This window comes from Gallinula chloropus (assembly GCF_964237585.1).
Source record: "Gallinula chloropus genome assembly, chromosome: 1".
NCBI classification, from domain to species: domain Eukaryota; kingdom Metazoa; phylum Chordata; class Aves; order Gruiformes; family Rallidae; genus Gallinula; species Gallinula chloropus.
Genome location: NC_140085.1, coordinates 206,949,416 through 206,971,399, shown reverse-complemented (window position 1 = coordinate 206,971,399; position 21,984 = coordinate 206,949,416). Strand labels below are relative to the sequence as shown.

Below are 21,984 nucleotides of genomic sequence, written 5' to 3'. Positions count from 1 at the left end.
CAAGAGCTGACAAACTTGTCACAGGTTTTCCTGAGGGATAATGATGGGATAACGATGGGATAACACACATCAAAAATCCACCACCCTTGTTCATTAGCCACTCAGATCTGAGATTAACGCATCACCACTGCAAGAACCTTTTGCCATTTTCAGATTGCTTCCTCTCCCTTGCTGTCAAAACAAGCTCAGTTATTTGAGCATGAAACTGTCCATAGAAGCTTCTGCACAAATATAAACAATTAAACTGTATTTTCAGTAAAAGATGCTGGCCAAACTTAGTTATAACCATCACTACTTCTGGTGCCTACAACTGGTATAAAAAAAAAAAACTGTATCAACATATGAAGGTTTTAAATTTATCAGAATTATGGTTGGCAACCAGAAGTACTGAATAAATAGCTGAAGAATTATTTTCTAGTCATGTGCGTTTTCTATTTGATGGAAATACCCTGCCATTTCCTTCCTCACTAAAAGCATACTAGGTAAGTCACATCATAAACCCATGTGAAAAGTAACTTGCTTAACATTTATTTACTTCAGAATGCTAGCAACCCTCTCTTCCCCTTCCATCCACTGAGATTTTACTGATTATTTAAACCAGGCAAGTACTAATTTACCTTTTCTGGATAGTTCAGAAGCTCCTTTTTTACTTTGTGTATGTTTTTAAGAGTTAAGTTAGCAACATTACCAAAGTCAACATATTTTACTGTAACTTCTTGGTGACTTGGCAGCCCTTCAAGAAAAACAAGAAGTTATTAAAACAAAAGTGATTGATAGAGGTTAAAGCACCAGAATTGAAGAGCAAAATCCACATTCACACCATATAATCACAGAATACCACGTTTTCAAGTGTTCTCTAAACAAATTCAAAATCTGTGTTCTTTAAGACCCAGCCAGCTCTTTCAGGCTCCTGCCATGACAATTAGCAACTTTGTCCCCTTCTACCTCATCTGTTTATGAGACACTGGCACATTTAAGTTATGCCAAGTAGACAAGATGTAAGCACACAGGCATGCTACACTGCCCATACAGTAGGGATATATACAGCAACACAGAGGTGAGCACAAGTGCACACCATCCACCCCCTTTGCAACTGCTATGGTGAACTATTAAGCCAGACTAATTACACCCAAAGGTATATATAGACAAATAAATCCGTAGTTCAAATTGTAATCGTAAGTGAAACACTAGTAAAAATAATTATATAAATCCATAATATATAGAAAATCAAGTATACAGCTTCTCTTTATAAAAAAATAATTAAAATGTATTAAATAGTCCACTGACAGCAAAGGAACACAACATGAATTAGTACTACTGACTTTATGAACCTGTTAGTGTAAGAATGCCCAGTAAAAACAATGGCTGTTTATTACTATTACCATATTAAGCAGCATATGACTGATTTTGCAACCAAGCATTACAGTGAAAGAATCAATACTTCACCTATTATCTGTGCTCTATACCAATTCCCATCTTCATGTTTTGCAACACAGGCCTGGCCTTCAACTGGGCAGACAACTTCCAAGTTTCTTCTATACTTGTGTTCATATGCCTCCTGAATTTTCCTTGGAAGTGCTGAAGAATCCAGCCTGTCCTTCTAAAGTAACAAAAGGTACATACATACCAGATGTTTGGGGGCTTTTCTTGTGTGTGTTAGGCATTTTTTTCCTCTTTTAAGGGATATTTTTTCTAGTAGTGTACTTCCTAGTCTTTCCCTCCTCTTCCCAACTTAAACAGTGGTTATGAATATGTAAAATTAATTAGAACTGAACAATTGTTGAATATTGCCCTGTTCAAACATCTCTAACAGTAAAACAATACCTACCCACATAGGAATTAACCATAAAACAAAACTGACTAAAACACTGTTAACTTTGCAACTTTGAGATTTCCCAAAATTAATTTACATTTGTAAAAATATCTATTAGTTCTGGGAATCCTGAAACTAGTAGCAAGAGAAGAACATTAATGGCAATTAATTTGGTACATTATATAACGTGAACTACAAGTAGCTCAACATTAAAATATTTGTTCAACTTTTTTTAAATAGACCTTATTTCTAAACTTACCAACTGGAGATAGAAATCACTTGGACTATTAATGTGACAAACTACAACAGAGACATCTTCTTTTTCTTGTGGGATCTTAGGTGGACTGTACCGCAGGACGGTATTGTTTTCTGCCTGACTGGGAAGCTGTGATTTGAACCTAAAGTGAACAAAATGGAATTTTAAATACATTCATTCTGTCAACATGAACTGTGAAGGAACTCCTTTATATTCAGATGTCAAGCTTTCCATAAAAAAATTCATTCATGTTCTTGATTCACGTTTGTATGAATAGCTTGAACTTTCCTGCTTTCAGTTGGTGCAAGCAGTCACCTTTTGAGGTGCTTCTACCACCTCAAATGTAACATATGAGAATTCCATAGGGCAGCTTGCTTCTCAAAAGATGCAGTAGCTTACATTTAAATTGTTAAAAAAAGAGATTAGAATCACCTACATTGACAACCCCTTTTTTCTCACTTATGAGAAACGTCAGTTACTTCATTAACACAGATGCAGTAAAAATTATCTCCCACTGTTCTCACCAGAGGGCCCATCTCAGAGTGCAGCGAAAGGAACTTCTATTTCCTATGGATTTCCATGTCATACCCCTGCATCCAAACACCAAAACCCTCCTGTTGTTCTCCATCTCCTGCCTCTTCCACTGGTCCCTCCAAAACAATTCTCTATCCTAAATCAAGTATCACGCTCCTCCTCATGCCCTGTCCCTGTTTCTCCTATTCCCTGTTCTAGATGCATCATGTCACGAGGCTGGTTCAGATGTGCTGACCAGCCTGTCACCACCTACCAGCCAAATCAAACAGAAACAAGGCTGATTTCTGTAAATTTTTTTGGTCTGTGGTAGACACTAAGGGCTTCTCCTTTCACCCCCTTGTTATTGAAACTTGCACAGAAATGAAAATCCTACAATTTTCTACACTAAAATTCATATTTAAATAAAGCCCTTACTATGCCACATCGCTTGATACTGAGAATGAAAAAGGAACATCAAGATATTACTGAAGATTAATACAACACACCTTAATGTATCAAACACTGCAAAAAACAACCTGCTTGGTAAACTACTTTACAAATTTTATGCTATTATCATTTGTGGCCTAACAGCATAAAATAAAAGGAAAACACATACCTTGCCAAGTCTAAAAGAACTAATGCATCCTTGAGAGAGTCTGGCATGTTACTGCTTATTTTATTAAATGGAGGTTTTTTTAAATCCACAATGAGAACACCATCCTCTTCTCCGAATACCATCATTAAAACAACTTTATTATTTACCATTCCTAAAAATTTTGTCTTTGCTTCTTCTTCCCAGACTTTACTCTGTGTCAGGGAGAAGAAAAAAAGTTACTGGAGATGTCGGGGAATGTTAAGACCAAAAATACAAGTAGCATTGAAAAGAAAATAAAATCAAAACAAGGAATGGAGCGCAGACACACCTGAACAAAAAAAATACAGAACACACTGTTAGACAGTCTATTCCATAGTCAGGACAGCACTGAACAGTATTCTTCTATGATGGATTTCTAAGTGCTTTAACCGTACACAGCTCAGATTGAAATACTGCAGTTTCCACCACATTTCTTTTAAAGATTCAAGATTTCATGCCCTCTGATTATTCTGATAGATAAACCAGTATTATCATACCCTGTTTCATCTCATGACTTACATTTATGCTCTCCCAATTAATTGCAAGTTTATTCTTATCTTCTTGTGTCTTTATTCAAATGTACAAGATAGTTTGGTCAATTCACACACATTCCTCCCCTCCACAGCATCCTTATTAACATTTTATCTCTCTCAAAAATGCATGTTTGAATTTGTTTATCTTGGATCAAGTTAAAGCATTTCACATTTGATACTGTAAATTTATGGGGTTTTTTTTGGGGGGGGGGGGGGGGGGGGGGGGTGTGTGTGGAGGTGGTGAGGTGGGAAGCAGAAGCAAGCGTATAGAAGGAAAGCATTTTACCCACACCTGTGGAAACTGTTCCAGATCTTTCCTATTTGAAGCTACTTCACGCAACATCATACTGGTAAAAAAACCCAAACAACCAAATCCAAGTAGCAGTTATACCGTAAAAGAATGCATAGCTGCATTGGACATGGCTCATTCCCATGGGAATATGGCAAAAATAAAGCAAGCCTAATACAAGTAAATACTGAAGAAAATGCTATATTTTTTTTTCCAATATTCCCTTTGTGTGATGGAGTAAAGGCTAAAAGTTCGTTATTATAGTGAAAGAGACCAATTGAAAATTTTCAGTATGCGGCAAAAAAAATAAATTAACCAAGGACAATCCCCCAAAATATTCTCTTAAAAATTCTGAAGCCATTTCTTCTCTGCTTGGATGTTTTTTGAAAGTTACAACTTGCATAAAGTTACAAGACAGACATGAAACAAGAATGTCAGAATATCAGCTCTGCAATTAGTTTTAAAATTTCATACAAGAACAAGTCTAGAGGAAGAGTAATGAGATTTAAGCCTCAAATACATATTTGTAAACTGATGCTTTTTAAGCCAGACTGCTATAAACTCATCTCCTTTCCAATGAAGGCAATGCAAACCATCTTCTTACAAAAATGAAAAAATAAAGTAAAATATTGCCTGCATGTTTCCTTCTGTTCATACTGGACTAAGATCATTGTAAATTAAGTATTTAAGTTCTTTAATACACTTCTTAGAAAGAAAAAAAAATCCTGAAATTGTGTAAATAGCTTTTACTTACTGCACTTTTGGGAACAACATCCTTCAATGAACACTGTACTGCTAAAGGAGGAACAGCTGCAAGCTCTGCCTCAATGTGCTGATCAGGCTTCCTTAGAAATGAAGAAATGTCATCGGACTCAATGGTTTCCTGAACAGCAGGCTGAGGCCCTTCAGTGGGAACATACCTGTTGTCAATGGGAATAAGAGCAGTACTGTCTTTAAAGGAAAGAAAACAAAAAACCCCTCAAAATAACCCCAAAACCGAAGACTTAAAATAATTATTGCAACAATTGGCATAATATCATATCACTGAAAAAAACCCATAAAGCCTCAATGAAATTAGTTTCTTTTTCTTGTTAAACATTGAGGAATTGCATGTTCTCTTTTGCAATGCAAGTCTAAGGTAAACATTTGGATGTGTGAAGGCTTGTACATCTGTGCACTACACACACTGCCACTTTGCCTGGGGAAATACTTGTGTACAGACCATTAGTGTCACTTGGGTATCTGGTTATCTGCTTGTGTGAAGCTGATGGAGGACTTGTTTCTCAGCAGAGATCCTCTTGAGTTAAAACAGCCAAAGACAACAATTGTAGACAAAAACCTCTCTCAGTAAACATACCCTGAGCAAGTTAGAACTACAGAGCAACCAAAATCAGTAAGGAATGCTTCCAGCAGTGCGATATCACAAACTTGGTATCTTGTTGGAATACACAGCTTCCTCTCATTTTTACTTCTTAGGGGAATTAGTTTAGTGATAGTTCCACGGCACCACATTCCAGTTTCTTTACGCTTAATCAAAGTTCTAGCACCTATATGGAAGGAAAAAACCAAAGGAATAAATTCAGTTCTGCAGCTATTTGACACTGGAAGTATTATTAAAGTTCTGCATGATATTCCACTGTTGCCTACCTTCCACTACTGCTAAAATAAGGACACAGAGACATGAAAAACCTCTTCTTGACAGCCACCCAAAGTTTCTCCCCACATTCATTTACACAGTGTCTATAAGGCTAGGAGGTATTGGGTTGCATTAAGGAGTAATTTCTGGCAAACTTTCTACACAAGTTGGTAAACTGCCAAAAAAGCCCACTGAATTTGAGGGCTCTTACATACTTTTTAGTTTACTAAACACCTTCTAGAAGCGCGTAATATTGTCAAAATGTGGGCTAGAAAATAATTTTAGTGATTTAATAATGTATTATTGTATTTCATTTTTACTTCCAGGATGGCTTCATCCAGTTAGTGATTTAATAAAAAAAAAAAAATCTTATGTCCACCTGAATGGAATGTTGCTTGTATGAGAGAAAGCTGATTTGCTGAAGAACTAGGAAGAACTAGGTTAGTCACTGAAATCACCATACTGATAAAGAACTGTCAGTTATCAATTGCCACCTAATGCTGGAAAACATTAAACTTACAGCCAGGTGTTTCAACTGCTGGTTACTCTAAGCACTCAATTTGCAGAGGTTGAGAAGAACTCTAGTTTACTTCTACCATTTTCATGTTTATGCTTTCATAAAAGTCTACTTTACCAAACATGTACAGTATTTCCCAAAAAGCATTAACTGTACATTCCAGAACATACATGGAATGCTTTGCTATGTAAGGGTGGGGGAGGAAGGAGGTAAGAAAAAAAAAGATTAGTATAATAAGGAAGACATACTGCAAGACAGTATTTAAACTAATATAGACCTTTGGAAATTAATAATTTACCTAGTTCCAAAACATCTGAAGGCAAGAGATATGAGCTCTTATTACAACAGAAGTTTTGCAGTTTCTTCTCCAGAACCACAGCTTCTTTCTTCTGGGAGTATCTCCGAATATAGAAGTGGCCTGGATTTATAACATGGCTTACAAACACTAGTTCTGTTGAGCCAGAGTAAAACAGCAAACAGATTATTTAACAGCCTCCAAGTGACACCAACATTAATCACAATTAACATTCCCTCAAATAGCTTTTAATCTCACAAGCCTGCTCACACTTTCACACTTGTTTCTAATTACCATGTTTGCTTTCTGAGTGTTTCTGCTCTGTTTGAGCTACCTGCAAAAGAAAAGGCTGCCTCCAAAGTAGTTGCCTGAATTCAGATTTTGTATTCCCTCCATTTAACAGAGAAATGGGAAGCTTCTAGAAAGCAAATTAAGAAAGATTAAGTCCCCGACCTCTAAGAACAGATATGCTATGCACTTCACATATTCAGGGGTAACTTATGAAGATCAAGGATCAGCCTAAAGCTTGCCAACAGATGACCCTAAGAGTACTTCTGACCAAGTATCCAAATTCTTTGTACTGCAGGTACCTCCCTTGATTTGGGATGCAAAATGCAGGCTTCTCTTCCTGATACTACTCACCAAAGTGGTGGATGGGTCAGAAAGTTTTAGAAGCACAGCCACTCAGTTCCTACGAAAGTATTTTACACCTAAAAACTTCCATCAGATTGAACAGCACCATCTAGAGCCAATGCCACCTATGTGACCACACAGAGCACAACAAACAGACAGTTTTGCAGCATTCTAGAGTGATGCCATCTCTGCCTCCATCTATGAACTACAACTGATCGTTGGCTAAAGCTGGTACAAAGAATTTGGCATCTGAAACATTCTGAACATAAACTGTGCTCGGAACTTTAGGAAATTCAGTGTCCAAAATAGATGCAAGATTACCCTTGGGCATTAGAGGACTAGAACAAAGACAGGCTGAGGGACTTGGGACTTTTTAGCCTAGAGACCACTGAGGGGGGGGGAACCTTATCAATGCTTGTAAATACTTGAGCGGTGGGTCTCAGGAGGACTGGGTCAGTCTTTTTTCAGTGGTGCCCAGTGACAGCGTAAGAGGCAATGGGCATAAACTTGAATATAGAAGTTCCACCTAAACATGAGGAGGAACTTCTTTCCTCTAAGAGTGTCATGGCACAGGAACAGGCTGCCCAGAGAGGCTGTGAAGCCTCTATCTCTGAAGATACTCAAAACCACCCTGTATGAAATCCTGGGCGATGTGCTCTAGGTGATCCAGCTCTAGCTGAGGGTGTGGATCTGCAGAGGCCCCTTACAGCCCCTGTCATTCTGTGATTTCCAGTGGAAGAGATGGTATCAGCGTAAGAAGTCTGTATGCCTAAGATTCTAGCTATAGGTACACTAACTCTTTTGGATCACACCTGGTCACCACCTCCAATGTGGGATTAGCCAGCTATCTTGTTTTAAGTAGACAAGGAAAAGCATGTATTAACAGCCACTTCACTAGATCAGTGGAGGCTGATACTGGTTTTGACTGTAACAGGAGCTGGACCAGTTCTGGATCCCTAGAGCTAGATGGATTCAGAAGAGATGTCTTTAGGCTGTTTAAGAATGTTCCTTAACCTACATGCAAACAAAAAATCCTAACAAACCACAGCTGCCTGAAAAGGACTTGAAAAATTTATCAAATACTCACTTCATAAATAACCCTACTAGCAAGAAAACAAACCTCATTACATGATACTTCAAATTATGCTTCCCATAATCCAGAAAGATCTAGCATTGCACAAAATAGGTATTTTAGCACATAACTGATAGAAAGAATGACATCAAGTAATTGTAAGCATTTAATGTCTTAAGAGCTTGTTCTAGTGTATATGTGAGCGATGCTCGACTGTCTGCAATGGCTCAAACACCACACAACTGTCAGATGTGAGGCACTTCTCTCTCCATGCAAACTCTTTGTAACCTAATACAGGGCCTTTGTAACCTAATAGACTCGAAGGATTTCTCAGCTAGCTACTTATTTCCACAGGATTTGTTATGAACTTACAACACTCAAATTCCCACATACTCTGTAAAGTCACATTAAGAGCGGTCAGTGAATTCAGAAGCTAGTGGATGTGAAACTGTCAGGGCAGGATGCATTTACATGACTCTGAGGTTAAAAAAAACAAAACAACCCCCCAAAAAATCCAAACAAAGAAAAGCCACTTCCCTAATCTTTTTTCTTTGCTAATATTGTTTCCCAGATTAAGGCAAATCTTTTTGCAGCAGTATTTCCACAACTGCTTCTTCTGCCAACTTCAAGTCAATTTCCTTGTTTCCCAATACATCCATCTCTAATCTTCCAATCTGCTTCTTAGAACATTCATGATCCCACCTAGAATGCTAATGCATGTGTCCAACTCTACAACAAATTCCAGTGTGTTCTATCACTGTTTAGAGGACTAGGTCTCTTTTAGTAAGCCAAACCATTTACCAGATAGGAAAACCACTAACCAGATTCATATTGAAAAGGTGCTTCCTCCTTGAAAAGTTGCTTCCTCTGTTCATCAGCATGACATTCTGTGGGAGACTCTATTGTTTTAGGAGAGAAGTTCAATGAACTATGTTATTAAAGTATTCATATGTATATGTAGTAATGGAGCAAACACAATGAAGTACTTAGATGTACTGTAAGGGTAATGCAAAGGCAAAAATGTTCCTGTCTGATGTCACCCTGTGAAGTTAAGGATCTGTTATACTGTGGGATGCATCTGTCTATTCCCCCCTATTATCTAATTGGAATTTCCATGTTCCCACTTGCTTCTAATGCTTTCAGCCCTATCCTTGAGCACCTCCTAGTCACCAACTTGGTTATTTCTGCTGGAATCACTCCGGTGTAACAGTGACTTTCAGTACTGCAGGGTCCAAAAGTGGAAAGAGTACTCCACATTCAGTCTCACAAGAGCCTCACAGAGAGGAAGGATCACTTCCTGGAACTGCTGGCTACGCTCTGATAGAGTACAGGAAACATCCTGACAAGCTGAAGGGCCTAGTTCTTATGGCCAGTTGATGCAGGACAATGCCCTGGGAGAAGATTCAGGAGGCTAAAGGAACTGCCAGAAACACATCCTTTACCATCCCAAAGAAAGATAAAGTGAAATCCAGACTTCATTAAAGAATTAGTATTAGCCAAGTATAACTACGAACACACAACAGAACACAAAACCCGTCAATAACATAATGCTGGACATTGGAACATTGAAAGCACCAGGTATTAAAAGACTTACCTTCCAGGTCTTCTTCAAATACTTCCTCTATTATGACATCAGGGCTAGGTGGAGACGTGGGTAGAGCAGGAATACTCTGATGACACATCACAGAAACTGTTTCTTGTACTTCAGTATTTTTCACTTTGTGAGCAGAGGGCTTGTTTTCAAGAACCTTTATTTTACTTGCTCTGGTAAGTGCTGGAAATATATTCTCCACAGATGACTGAGTATCACAGCTCAGCATTTCTTCTGCATCATCAAGGACTGGGTTGTGCTCTACATTACCTTCACTGTAATAGTTACTTGGAAAAAAATTAATATAAACCAGTTTGTTTTCAGAAAAACACACAAGTCAAAGCAAAAGGTTTATTAAGAACATTATGTTACAAACACCTTGTGAGAGCTGGTTGAAATAAACCATGTTATGTTTTGGAATACCAAGACAATGAAAACAGTAACATGATCTCTGAAACCTGATAAGGATTGGCACTGAAGTGACACATATTCTTGGTCATAAGTCAGCACAGAGCTACCCCTGCTTAAATGACCAGAGACCACAGGGGTGGTCTTTTGTCAAAGACTGCAGGGAAAAATAAATAAAGGGGATTAATAAAATGAAGAAATTTTATTTTTCAAAAGTGATTTTTTTTCCTAGTTCGTATAAAGTAATTTTTTCTGGCATTTGATACAATCAGCACTTAGACTGTGGAGTGGAAATATAGGAAGTTATCTTTGTATGCTGAAAACAAAATTCTCTATTATGTGTGCTGAGATGTGTAGACATGGAGCTTAGGGACCACATGAATTTATGGTAGACTTGGCAGTGCTAGGTTAATGGTCAGACTCAATGATCTTAAACGCCTTTTCCAAACTAAATGTTTCTATGGTTTTATTATTAAATGCCAGCCAAAGCTGAAAAGTACATGTAATTAATAAATAAATAAATAAATTGGTAACTGACAGTAACAGTGAACTATTGTTGGGAGAAACACAAGAAAAACTGGGATGTCAGAACTCAAACACTAACTGGATTAATTGGAATGCTGATTGAAATACCGGATTCTGACATTTTGCTTTGTTTCATTATACTCTTAGAAACCCCTAAGCATATGCAGGTATTTCTATTTTACAACTTAATCTCTAATAAGTATTTAAACATTAAAAAAACAGGTTAACTTACTGTACCTATCCTTAAAAATACTTACTGCCCTGTTGCTTCCCATTCAATCTTGCCCAGAGTTTTTAACAAAGCTGTAATCTCATCAGTGTTCAAGAAGAATCTCAAGAGAAGAGAAGGAACATTACAAAAGGTGACATGAATACCCAAGTCACTGAGTTTGAGATGCACAGTACTTTTCAGCATAATATTCATGGAGGTGCAAAAGAGATTCATTACCTACTCCAGTTTCATTCTTCCACTTCTATGAACAACAAAGCCAAGTGCAAGGTCCTGCACACGGGTCAGGGTAACCCCAAAAACAACTACAGGCTGGGTGGAGAATGGATTGAGAGGAGCCCTGGGGAGTACTTGAGGGTGTTGGCTGAAGAAAAGCTCAGTATGAGGTGTCAGCGTGCACTCACAGCACAAAAGGCTACCCATGCCTTGGGCTGCATCAAAAGCAGTGTGATTATCCACATCAAGGGAAGTGATTCTGTCCCTCTGCTCTGCTTTCATGAGACCCCACCTGGAAGCTATAAGGTGTGGAAAGGAAGCTCAGAAGTGGTAGAAGTTTGTCAAGAATTTTTTAAATGCATATCCATTTGTTTACATAGCTGCAAACTGCATGTGCTTTCTCCATGTTGCCTCAGATGACCTTTACTGTGCATTGCTAGTGATGAATTCAGTTTTTCAGTAAAACGCAAGTGAAGCAGCTAGATTTCTGCTGTTTAACCATAGTAAGAATAGCTTCTGTAGTTAAGATAACCAACACATCCATTTACCTCCCAATATGCCTCCCACTTCAGTCATTTACCTTGGAAATCTTTTTTCCTTCAAAATATTAATTCCTGAGAGCTCAGCCTCAATTGGCAACTTCAAGTTATAAATAATCTGAAAGTAAGAAACACAGTCTTATATTCTATTATACAAAAAGAAGATTATACAGGCATCTGTTACCTACACCATGACAAAGCCAGAGTATGACATCTTTTAATTTTGCAGAAAAAACCTAGGAATTTCCTATTTAACAGTCAATAGCCAATACTCAACATTGCTAAGACCTAAGGGGTAGGGATTTTGTAATGTTAGAAGCAAGCCTCAGAGTTTCCCTTTGTATGAATAGCTACAGTGAAGGTGACTTCTAAGTAAGAAGGCAGACCTACAGGAGTACAGTGGTGGGTACTAACTCCTGAAAGTCATACTGGACAAGATGAAGGCAAAAGTCAGAAAAAAAGAGACAGGATTTCAGACTTCTTTCCTGGGTCAGATGAGAAAGACCCTTTCTTGGCATGTGTAGTTACAACTAGATGCGAGGAACGGAACATGATCATCTAAAAATCACACTACTTCAACAAACAATGAGACCAGTTACTAATTTTTCTCACTACAAGGACTACAAAGACTCCAAATGAAATAGCTGGTAACAGAAGGAGCTATTTTATATGCACCTCATTTTAAGGATAAAAACATGGATCTCTGCCACTAAATACAAACACACATGTTGTACACATGTAGACATGCATACACACTGCCACAAGTATTAGGAAGACATTTAAGTAAGTGTTACACAAGTTTATGACACAACGAGGTAATGTTTACTCTGTATACTGACCCTGATGTACCCTAGTGATGATAAACTTCATAACCTTCAACAAGTTATTAATCTTGAGTCATCCAGTAAGAAAGTCTGGAATGGGGAAGGCTTGGGAGACTTATAAAGTGCTGAAAACACTGCCCTTTCACTGGTCTGTACCACATCACAGTTTTCCTGTCCTCCCTTTCCATTTGTTATTTCAGGTAGCAAGCTCTTTGAGGCAAGAACAATCTTTTTTGCTTCACATCAGTCACCAGAGTCTAATTTATAACCAAGACCAAATATAAACTGTGTGCAGAGGTAGAGTAATGACACATTACCACAAAAATCTCAGTGTTCTAGTCAGAAAACTGAGAGAGATGACAGGAACTTTCAATCACAGTTTGAATGTATTTGTCAAGAAGAAATTATTTCACAGTGTAAGAATGTAACTACCTGAGTGATATCACAATAGGTTCTTACAGAAGGTGTAATTTTTAATTCCCTGGCAATCCTAATGGCTCCCATCAAGCACTTTCTCTTCTCTGCAATGAATTGCTTTGCCTTTGCAATACCAGCACTGTAGTTGTTGATGCTTTTTTCTAATTCCGCACACAAACTCCTTTTCCTGTATCAAAAACATTACTTGTCAGAATTCAATAAGCACTCAGCCATACAGACTCAAAGTTGAACTGTAACACACCATTGCCAGTTTCACCACAATACCACGTGAATATGTCTCAGACAGAAATATAATTTTCCTTCAAACAGGGAAAAGCATGAAAAACCCATATAAAAATGTGAGGAACCACAAAAGTTAAGAGTTCACACTGAGAAGCCGCTTTGTTTAAATGAAAGTTTAAAGTGCTCTTCCATTCATGCCTCCTAATGTCTCCATGCACATCCAACTGAAAACCTAACAGATGGATTTTATAATTCAGCCTACTAAGGTATCAGAGGGTTTCTTCTGGAATCCTAACCTATGACACACCCTCACCCCACTTAAATCTGAAAACACGAGTATTTTAAAAAATGAAGTAGTAGTGTCCTTGGGCTTCTCTCAGCTTGAGAATTTGCAGAAAGCCAATTTTAAAAAAAGTCATTATTGCTGTAAACTGATCATGCACTAAAGGCAGTATCAAAAAGCCCTTATAATTGAGCTATTTCAGAAAACTAACATAATTAAGATTCTTCAAAGTTTAAGAGCAGAGGCTGCATATACTAGTGTTTTCCAACCACGCAAGCCAGCTCCAAAATGCCACTATTAAAAAGCAAAAATAGTGCACACCAATTAAAGCAGCTATTATGAAAGTACTGTTACAAGGGAAATTAAAGTTATTTAATATTCTGTCTAAATAAGCAACAACTTCTTGATAAAAACAACTCACACTCACCATCCTACAAAACAAATTATTACCTTGAGATAAGAGAAGAAATAAGCTCATCAAATGTTCTCTCTGCAGTTTCTGCAACTTTGTCTCCTTCCTGCTTCACTTTCAATTCCAAGAATTCTAGCATCTAATGAAACGTGGAGCAAACATGCACTCATTATTTTATTATTTCATTATTCTCACATTTTTTGAAAAATGCAGAACATGAGCAATGAACACTAAGATACTGATCAATACTCCAGCAGAAAGAGTGATGGTAAACAACTTGAATGACGCTTTAACCAATTATACCTCATTAATCCCTTTGTTTTCTCTAGCTTCTAGTCAGCTCCACACTGCCTGGATCCTCATGTCAACTGAAGCCTTCAGGTCTTTGAGGCAAGAAGTACATAGGTCTTGAGCTTACTGCCTCGTTTTCCTTCTTGACATTCAAATATAGTTCCACACACAGATTTCTACTGGTTTTCTAAATTCATTTCGAGCACCAAGAAAAAAAAATATTCTTCCTCTGACTAAGCATCAGTTTTGTCACTATAGTTGCAGTTAGTGAAGAGGCTATGGAAAAAAAATTTCAGTGATGCAACATTGCTTTGGCAATTCTGTTTTTGTTGAAGGGCTGTTGGAAGACCACAGTTGTATGCATGCATTATTATATTAGAGCAGATAAAATGGTAGGTTTTAACAATATACTATTAGTATATGAAGCAGGTATTTAACATAACTGCTTAACTGACCGATCAGCCACTACAACAAAACAAGCCAGAAAGAGAATGGAAAACAATCAATAAGGACACTTCATGCCACACTTAATAGAATGAATTTGCTTGAAGCTTTTGATCATTCCATGCTTCTATGCCTTCGTATCTTAGAATACGTGCAAAATGTAAACAAATGGCAGAAAACAGAACTGCAATCTTTTCCACAGAACATTTAATAGGAGTTACAGTTTTAAAATAATTATCATTGATGAAGTTCACATGTTACTCATAGGTTTTAACTATTAATACCTATTAATAGCATTATCTATCCAGTATTTTAAGATTCTTCTTATATGTATTTTACGTAAAGATGCATTAGCTGATTTACACATTTCGGATACTGTTTGTTAAAATTACTACTTCTGTTGCCTAGATAATTTATTTTCCACCTTCAAATCCAGAAAGCAGCATGTGAAAACTATTAAGTTAGCACAGCTGCTAGAGCAAAACCAAATGCTGAATTGTATGCTGATCCAAGGAAACACAAGCTTTGTACTTAAAGACTGGCTTCTGCTAAATACATGGATTCACCTAGCAGCTTTAAATTATCCATAGGCTCATGTACTCTTTACAGTAAAGGCCAAGATTTAATACTTCATTATTTAACTTCTCTACACTCACCTCATCTGTATCATGTAAGTGGCTGAGACAAGAGAGACCTATGCACAAAGCTTCATCAATATCTTCAACAGTTTTGCTGTCCTGGGAAAAGATTTTTCCAATGAATATAAAGTTGCATGTATGACTGGAGGACAAGATGGGCAACACCCGTTTGCCATGTTGACAACAAGGTACTTGATACAGGTGACTGATTATCTGTGTAAGGCTCTGAGCAGCTCTATAGTGCAAACATGGCCAAAACATTTGGCTCACCTGAATTACACCGACAACATTTACACACCACTGTTTCTGAAACAAGGATTCTACATTTTATGATTGTTAAACACAGGCAATTTATTTGCATCCACACATACATGCAAAAAACATATGAAAAGGTAGTAGATGAAGGGAAAGTATAGTGAAGTTACACTTTTTCCCCTCTGTATTAGTAAGATTGAAGACTGGTAATACTGCAGCCTAGAAAAATGTATGATATTTAGGAATATAATTTGGGGAAAGCAAGTAAATATGATATGTAATAAGCTTCCTCTGTTATGCTGATGCAAGAAAAGACAGTAAAATACTTGCACATGAATCTGCACAGAAGCAAGTGCACATACAGAGATGTCTTATTTCACCACTGACACTAATAAGTGCACTGGTATTCTGCTAAAAAGCAACATGAAAACATCGTCAGCTGGGGATGCCCCAAAAGGTCAGGTATGGTGCTGTCTGTCACTATTAACCAAACAATTAACCTTGCCAAAATAAAATTTAACAAACATGCAGATCTCTCCAATTTCTAGAGGCCTCCTCACTAGATTTGAGAACAAGTACAAACTAGAGAGAAATGAAAGCTTAGAGTTCAAAAACCTGACATAGTTCTGCCTCTGACCAAACACTGGTGTAAGGGAAAGGAAATGCTGCTCTCAAGTTGGGAGGGGCCTGCCAGTCACACACAAATATGTTTGTTGTCACCTTCAGCTCTAGAATAACATTGCAACTAACGTATCTGAACATTTCAGACTAATTACATCTCCTTCCTAAGAGCAGAAAAAGTAAGAAAATCCCCCTCCTATTATGACTTGGATGCTAAATGTGTGTTAGGAATGTTCTCCTATGACAACTATTCCCATGCTATTTTGAACAGATGCAAGGAGACATAATAGGTTAAAATGTCATGGAATTATATTGCTCCCCCCCTCTACTCTGTGGTTCTCATTATGATTAGTAATAGAAATCCTTCCAAAACTCCAGACACAGATATGCTCCTTCAGTGATGTAAGAAATGGTACTACCAAAGATCCAGCAATCATCAACCACAAAATAAAGGAGTCTGAAAAACACTTAAGAGACAACCTCAGGCTATTTCCTCTTGTCATTTTAAAATATCCACATTAGGTCACCTGGCCTAAAACTTCACAAACCTCATTCAGAAAGATCGGGTTAGAGAACTTAACAGAATGCTTCAGGAGAGATGCATCTGACCAACAACCTTATTGCCATGAATGACAAGTTTAAAGTGCGTGAACCTTGCAAATGTCTGGAATTAAAAAAAAATAAAAAAGCCTCAAACCCAAATACTAGGAAACCCAAGGTGTTTTTTAAGCAAAGGTAAATTCAAAGTACATAGTTTCACAGCTAGATGAATACACTAGCACTCCTCAGGTATGATCTGGTTGGGTTTGTCTGTGCTCATTCTGTCACGGTACTTTATTAACACTGTAGCTGTTCATCATTCTATGACAAGATGGAATAATAGCACATAACTACTAAGACTGCAAGGTTTTGTTTTTAGAAGTGCAGTATTAACTATGCATATACCAACATTATGAGTGATACTATAAAGAAATTCCGTATTAACACACCATGTCTGCTGATGGAGCTCGAGCTGGTTTATCCCTCAGCCCATCACTTGAAGAAACCGAGCGGTGAACATTTTTCTTTTCAGTGTTGTGACTGAAGGGTCTGCAAAACAAACCTCTAAGGAAAAAGAAACCTTCCCATTTTAAATATACTATCAAACTTCCCAAAAGGACTTCAGACACAATTTCAATACTCCCAAAGCGGTCATTAAATACATACACACACCCCTTTTCTTAAGGCAGTATATTTCACACAGTGATATATTACAGATTTTTTTGAAAGTTTCCTTTCTACTAGCATTATCTTAAAATTAATCTTCAGTAATGATTTTTCATCTGACAATTTTGGCAAGACAGAACAAAACCTCAGTAGGTGGCAGTGATTTTTATCCTCAGACTAAAATGCCGGACTATTAACATTCCAGGATTGATTTTTAATTTGTCGCTTAAATATTATCTTTTAGATATCCCATCAGATATTGATCAGGTTATTAAAATCTTTAGAATACAGGACAGATTATACTGTATCTACTGAAAATCTGCTGGGAAGGCTCTTAAATTCTCTTGCATGCTCATCCATCCCTGGTCTTCCACAGTACAAACTGATCTAAAGAGCTGTCACGACTCTCACAGAAGCAGTGTGCATACACCAACCTGATTACAGGAAGGAAGCACTGTGCTGTTCTGGTGCTCAGCCTGTTCTTCTGATGGACCATGAGAAGACTTTGACAGTGCTGCTTGCAGACTGGCACCCATGCATGAAATCCCCAGTTTCTATTTTACTTTGGGCAAGGTTAGAAATGCATGTTACAGGCACCAACCTCACAAGATTAATTTCCTCAACCTCCCTTACACAACTAATCTGTGTAAGACATATTCCTTATGTAACACATTTTTAGGAGTTATCTGGGCCTATTCTCAATTGTATCAATGTGACTCTCCATGGCAATGGGGGCAGACACCCACTTCAAGACTTCCTTCAATTTCACATATGCTAGACAAATAAGCAAGTTAATGTAATTCAGAATCATAGAATGCATTAGGTTGGAAGGGACCTTTAGAGGTCATCTAGTCCAACACCCCAGCAGTAAGCCTGGAATATCTTGGACCTTGAATATCTCCAGGGATGGGGCCTCCACTACCTTTCTGGGCAACCTGTTCCAGTGATCTACCACCCTCATGTTGAAGAATTTTTTCCTAATATCCAACTTAAATCTCCCTTTTTCTACTTTAAAAACATTACCCCTTGTCCTATTGCTACAGGCTTTTTGTGATCAATTCTTCCCCAGCCTTCTTATAGGCACCTTTCAGGTACTGGAAGGCCACTATAAATAAGGTCTCCCTGGAGCCTTCTCCGATCTGAACAAGCCCAACTCTCTCAGCTTGTCTTCATAGGAGATAGGACGTATCTTCATATTTAGATATGACACCACCACAGAACATTGCTGGCACTTAACCAGTCACAGATACAAAGGTTATCTAAGCAGAGGGTGCAGAGAACAGCAGAGGGATGGAGGGGAAGGAGGCACTTGAACAGCACAGTCCTTCCTAACACAGCCCTTTAGGTCTCTGCTTTCCCTCTGAACCCTTGTCAGGGAGTTACCATGAATTTATAACTTTCAGTTCCAAATGCTTCCATGCCAAAACAATCTGTTTCCTGTTGCTTTTCAATGAACTGTCATTTGTACTCAGATGTCAAGCAAGTTGTGTTCCCATAGTACTAGACACCCATACTGAGAATCCATTAGTGAAGTTTAAAAAACACATTAAAAAAAAAATCCCAATACCTGGAAATGCTTGCTCAGTCAAATCCTTTGCCATTTTGGTATCTAAATATATAAAAACCAGCTGAGTTAAAGGTTTACCTTGCTAGTTTCTGTGAGTTGCCATAGCACAGCCCAAGTCTAAAATCAGTTTTGGTCTAAATTCAGAAGGAAAAGGAGAGCAAGGTCAAATACAGGGATAAATCCAAGTGCCAGTAAAAAAAAAAAAAAGTTCTATAAGCCTGTTTCCATCTTCAGTACATTTCCCCCCCTGCCTTCAATGAAACCAAGTTTCAAAGCAAATGCTGTTGAATTGAGCATGGAGACCTATAAGAAAATGGCTTCCAGTCAGCTCTGTAGCCATCAGTGTAAGTAAAAAGCATTCCAAATAACAGGTATGCTGATTTCCCCCACTGCTACGCAAGCTTCTAACATAGTGTATTACAGAACCTAATTACAACTCTGTTTTTCACTAATTTAATGGCAGGACTCAATTCAAAGACTCACTCGTATTTTGCAATAAAAGCTAAATCTGAATTTCTTAACAGGAAAAAAAACCCAAGAATGGTCATTTATCTTTTGCATAAACTTATCTTCTGCAATACAGACTTCTGTGAAGTAAAACATCATTAGCATGTCATAACAGGAAACATTCACAAGCAGGGCATTTATTTTTAAGTGAGGAAATAGGAATATATTCCTAAGTTTTGCACTACCATGCAAAATGATTATTATTTTTTTTTAATCTTTTAACTCCCTTTATTTGGGAGCTGACAGGGAAAGAGATTTAATTTTGCTTTGAATACCAGTACATATGCACCCATCGCCTTCTTGCACATTATGTGCAGACAAGAGGATGGAACCGAGCTGCAAGATGGGGCACTAATGAGAACTGTAAATTAAACTTTCCTAAAACTTGGCTTTGGACATTGGATGCACACTGCACAGCTAGATTCCCTAAGGAGAAATGTTCACAAAGACTTGCTGGGGAGCAGGTGGTTATAAAGTGCAGGCCCTTATCTCCAAAGGGACACAAGCTTGCTTTCATCACTTAGAATGAAAGAGGAAAAGATCCTGTAATATTGCTATTTCTGACCACCACAGTGACTACTGAACAAAGCTTTATATCAACTTACTTTTGTAGAAGTCAAATCAAGTAAATCAGTGTCTTCATCCTTCACATCATCATGCAACACTATAAAAGCAAGCAAAGGAAACACCTGACTGAGAATGTCAGGGCATCTTAATTAATCAGTAAGACAAATGGGAATACATGATCAGGAGTAGTCTTCTACATAGCACTCATCAACTCAACAGGACAGTGACTTTTATGATGACAGAATCTGAAAGCTAACAATACAAGTCCAGAAAAAGATATGAGAGTTATCTTAAAATGACAAAAAACTTACTTTAGCATTTAATTATTAGGGTATTATCCGCATGATTAGCTCTATTATGTAGCTGCTATATTCAGAACAGGATAAACATATGAAAGGATGGCAAACACAAATTCAAATTTTTTCATATAGCACAGGAAAAACACTGTTTCATAAAACACTCATACATACTATGCATTACACACAATTTTACACCTCTCGGAAAAAAGACACTCCTGCAGAAAATCCCAGAAAAAAACCCCCAAGGTTTTTTTTAAAAATAAACTTTTCTTTTGTTAAAAACAACAGGAGGGGAAGAGAAAGACATTGCTTGTTTTTTCTAAGTCCTAGAAATGTAGTAATTAAACAATTCATTAATCAAACCTGCTAACCAACCTATTGTTAAAACACCACATAAAATATAAATTAACAGTGAATACTGCCCACCACAAAAGTTCCAGAAATACAAGATCCAAAAGCCATACCTTTCTCATTTGTATCTCTTGGTATGTGGCACAAATCACTCTTTCTCTGAATTAGTTCTGCAAAATCCTCTTCTAGGAACCTAAGACATTGCCTTCAGAAGTAAAGGTGTAAGATCTTAGGGATATCAACCAAACACAAATTGTGATTTCCAGCTCTCTTAGAACTAATTTCGTCGACTTCTTACCAAATGACATTATGCAGAAAAAGGGTGCAGTTAATGAAACACGCACACCATGCACACAAAACCGTTATTTTAACTGGAGAAGAAGAGCTTTACCTCTATATGGAATTCATCATCCATAAAGATGGTACTAGAGCTTTTAGGTATGAAGAAACAGCATTTAAGGTAACTAGAAATAGCATTAGTAAATTGCTATATAGTCAACTTCAATCACTTCTACAGGTACTTAACTAAAAATGTATTAGCAGTTATTTACTTGCAAGATACACATACAGACCGCTAAGAGATGAGTATCCTAGTAACTCAGTATTTGACAACTTCAAAAATGCATTTAAAATGTCTTTTTTTTTCCTGAAGCTACTCCAAATACTGAAACTTGACATAAACAGCATGTTTTAGACATCTATAGCACATAAAAATGGACTCATCTGAAACACCACAAAATACAAACATAACTTTCCACATTTACTCAGTACTATTTCCTGACAATACTATCAGAACATAGAAACATTAAAGCCACTCATCTCAAAACTCACGTACCTTATCGCTTCCCTTTTTCTTCTATTAAGCTCTTCACCACTGCTCTCCACCAACGGTAACTCCTTCTTTCTACTCATGATGGTGTCCGGCTTAAAAACAAAACAAGCGATGAGTTCTCCGTAACATAGGCAGTTCATCACCTGAGCTGACACTACACGTTACTTATATCACTTGACAACGAGTAAAATGAACGGATCCAAAATTCACAGAGAACATAAACCTCTATTTCCCTTGAAAAGTGCACCTTTTAATTGTTCCAGAACACCGGCCTGTTTTGCACTAGCCAGCTCCTCCACTAGATAGGCCAGTTCACGACGACCTTACCACAGCAGAAAGACTCTCCTACCGGTCTTCAAGCCTCCCTCTTAATCATATATCCTCGACACACTTGCCCTTCTCTGCAGCACCTCAATGCTGTAGGCTCACACTGGGCAATCCACCATGCCTACCGAGGAAGGCTCCTTTCCTCGTGGCCTGCGTTTCTTGCTACTTCACAGGAGTGGTTCTCTTGGCTCTCAGCCTGCA

The 21,984-nt window shown here is 37.7% G+C and overlaps 1 protein-coding gene across 1 annotated transcript in view; it reads right to left on the bottom strand.

Moving 5' to 3' along the window:
- RNF17 (ring finger protein 17) overlaps positions 1 to 21,536 on the bottom strand; it is a gene marked incomplete at both ends in the record, with an annotated part of 42,851 nt that extends 21,315 nt beyond the window's left edge. Inside the window, 15 exons of the mRNA XM_084260170.1 lie at positions 618 to 733; positions 1,447 to 1,600; positions 2,073 to 2,211; positions 3,199 to 3,389; positions 4,793 to 4,958; positions 5,396 to 5,585; positions 6,490 to 6,642; positions 9,786 to 10,069; positions 11,741 to 11,817; positions 12,956 to 13,127; positions 13,917 to 14,017; positions 15,270 to 15,350; positions 20,013 to 20,071; positions 20,738 to 20,829; positions 21,460 to 21,536. Coding sequence (XP_084116296.1) covers positions 618 to 733; positions 1,447 to 1,600; positions 2,073 to 2,211; positions 3,199 to 3,389; positions 4,793 to 4,958; positions 5,396 to 5,585; positions 6,490 to 6,642; positions 9,786 to 10,069; positions 11,741 to 11,817; positions 12,956 to 13,127; positions 13,917 to 14,017; positions 15,270 to 15,350; positions 20,013 to 20,071; positions 20,738 to 20,829; positions 21,460 to 21,536 — 2,052 coding nt within the window. The remainder of the gene's footprint in view (positions 1 to 617; positions 734 to 1,446; positions 1,601 to 2,072; positions 2,212 to 3,198; positions 3,390 to 4,792; positions 4,959 to 5,395; positions 5,586 to 6,489; positions 6,643 to 9,785; positions 10,070 to 11,740; positions 11,818 to 12,955; positions 13,128 to 13,916; positions 14,018 to 15,269; positions 15,351 to 20,012; positions 20,072 to 20,737; positions 20,830 to 21,459) is intronic.
- Between the last annotated feature and the right edge of the window lie 448 nt (positions 21,537 to 21,984).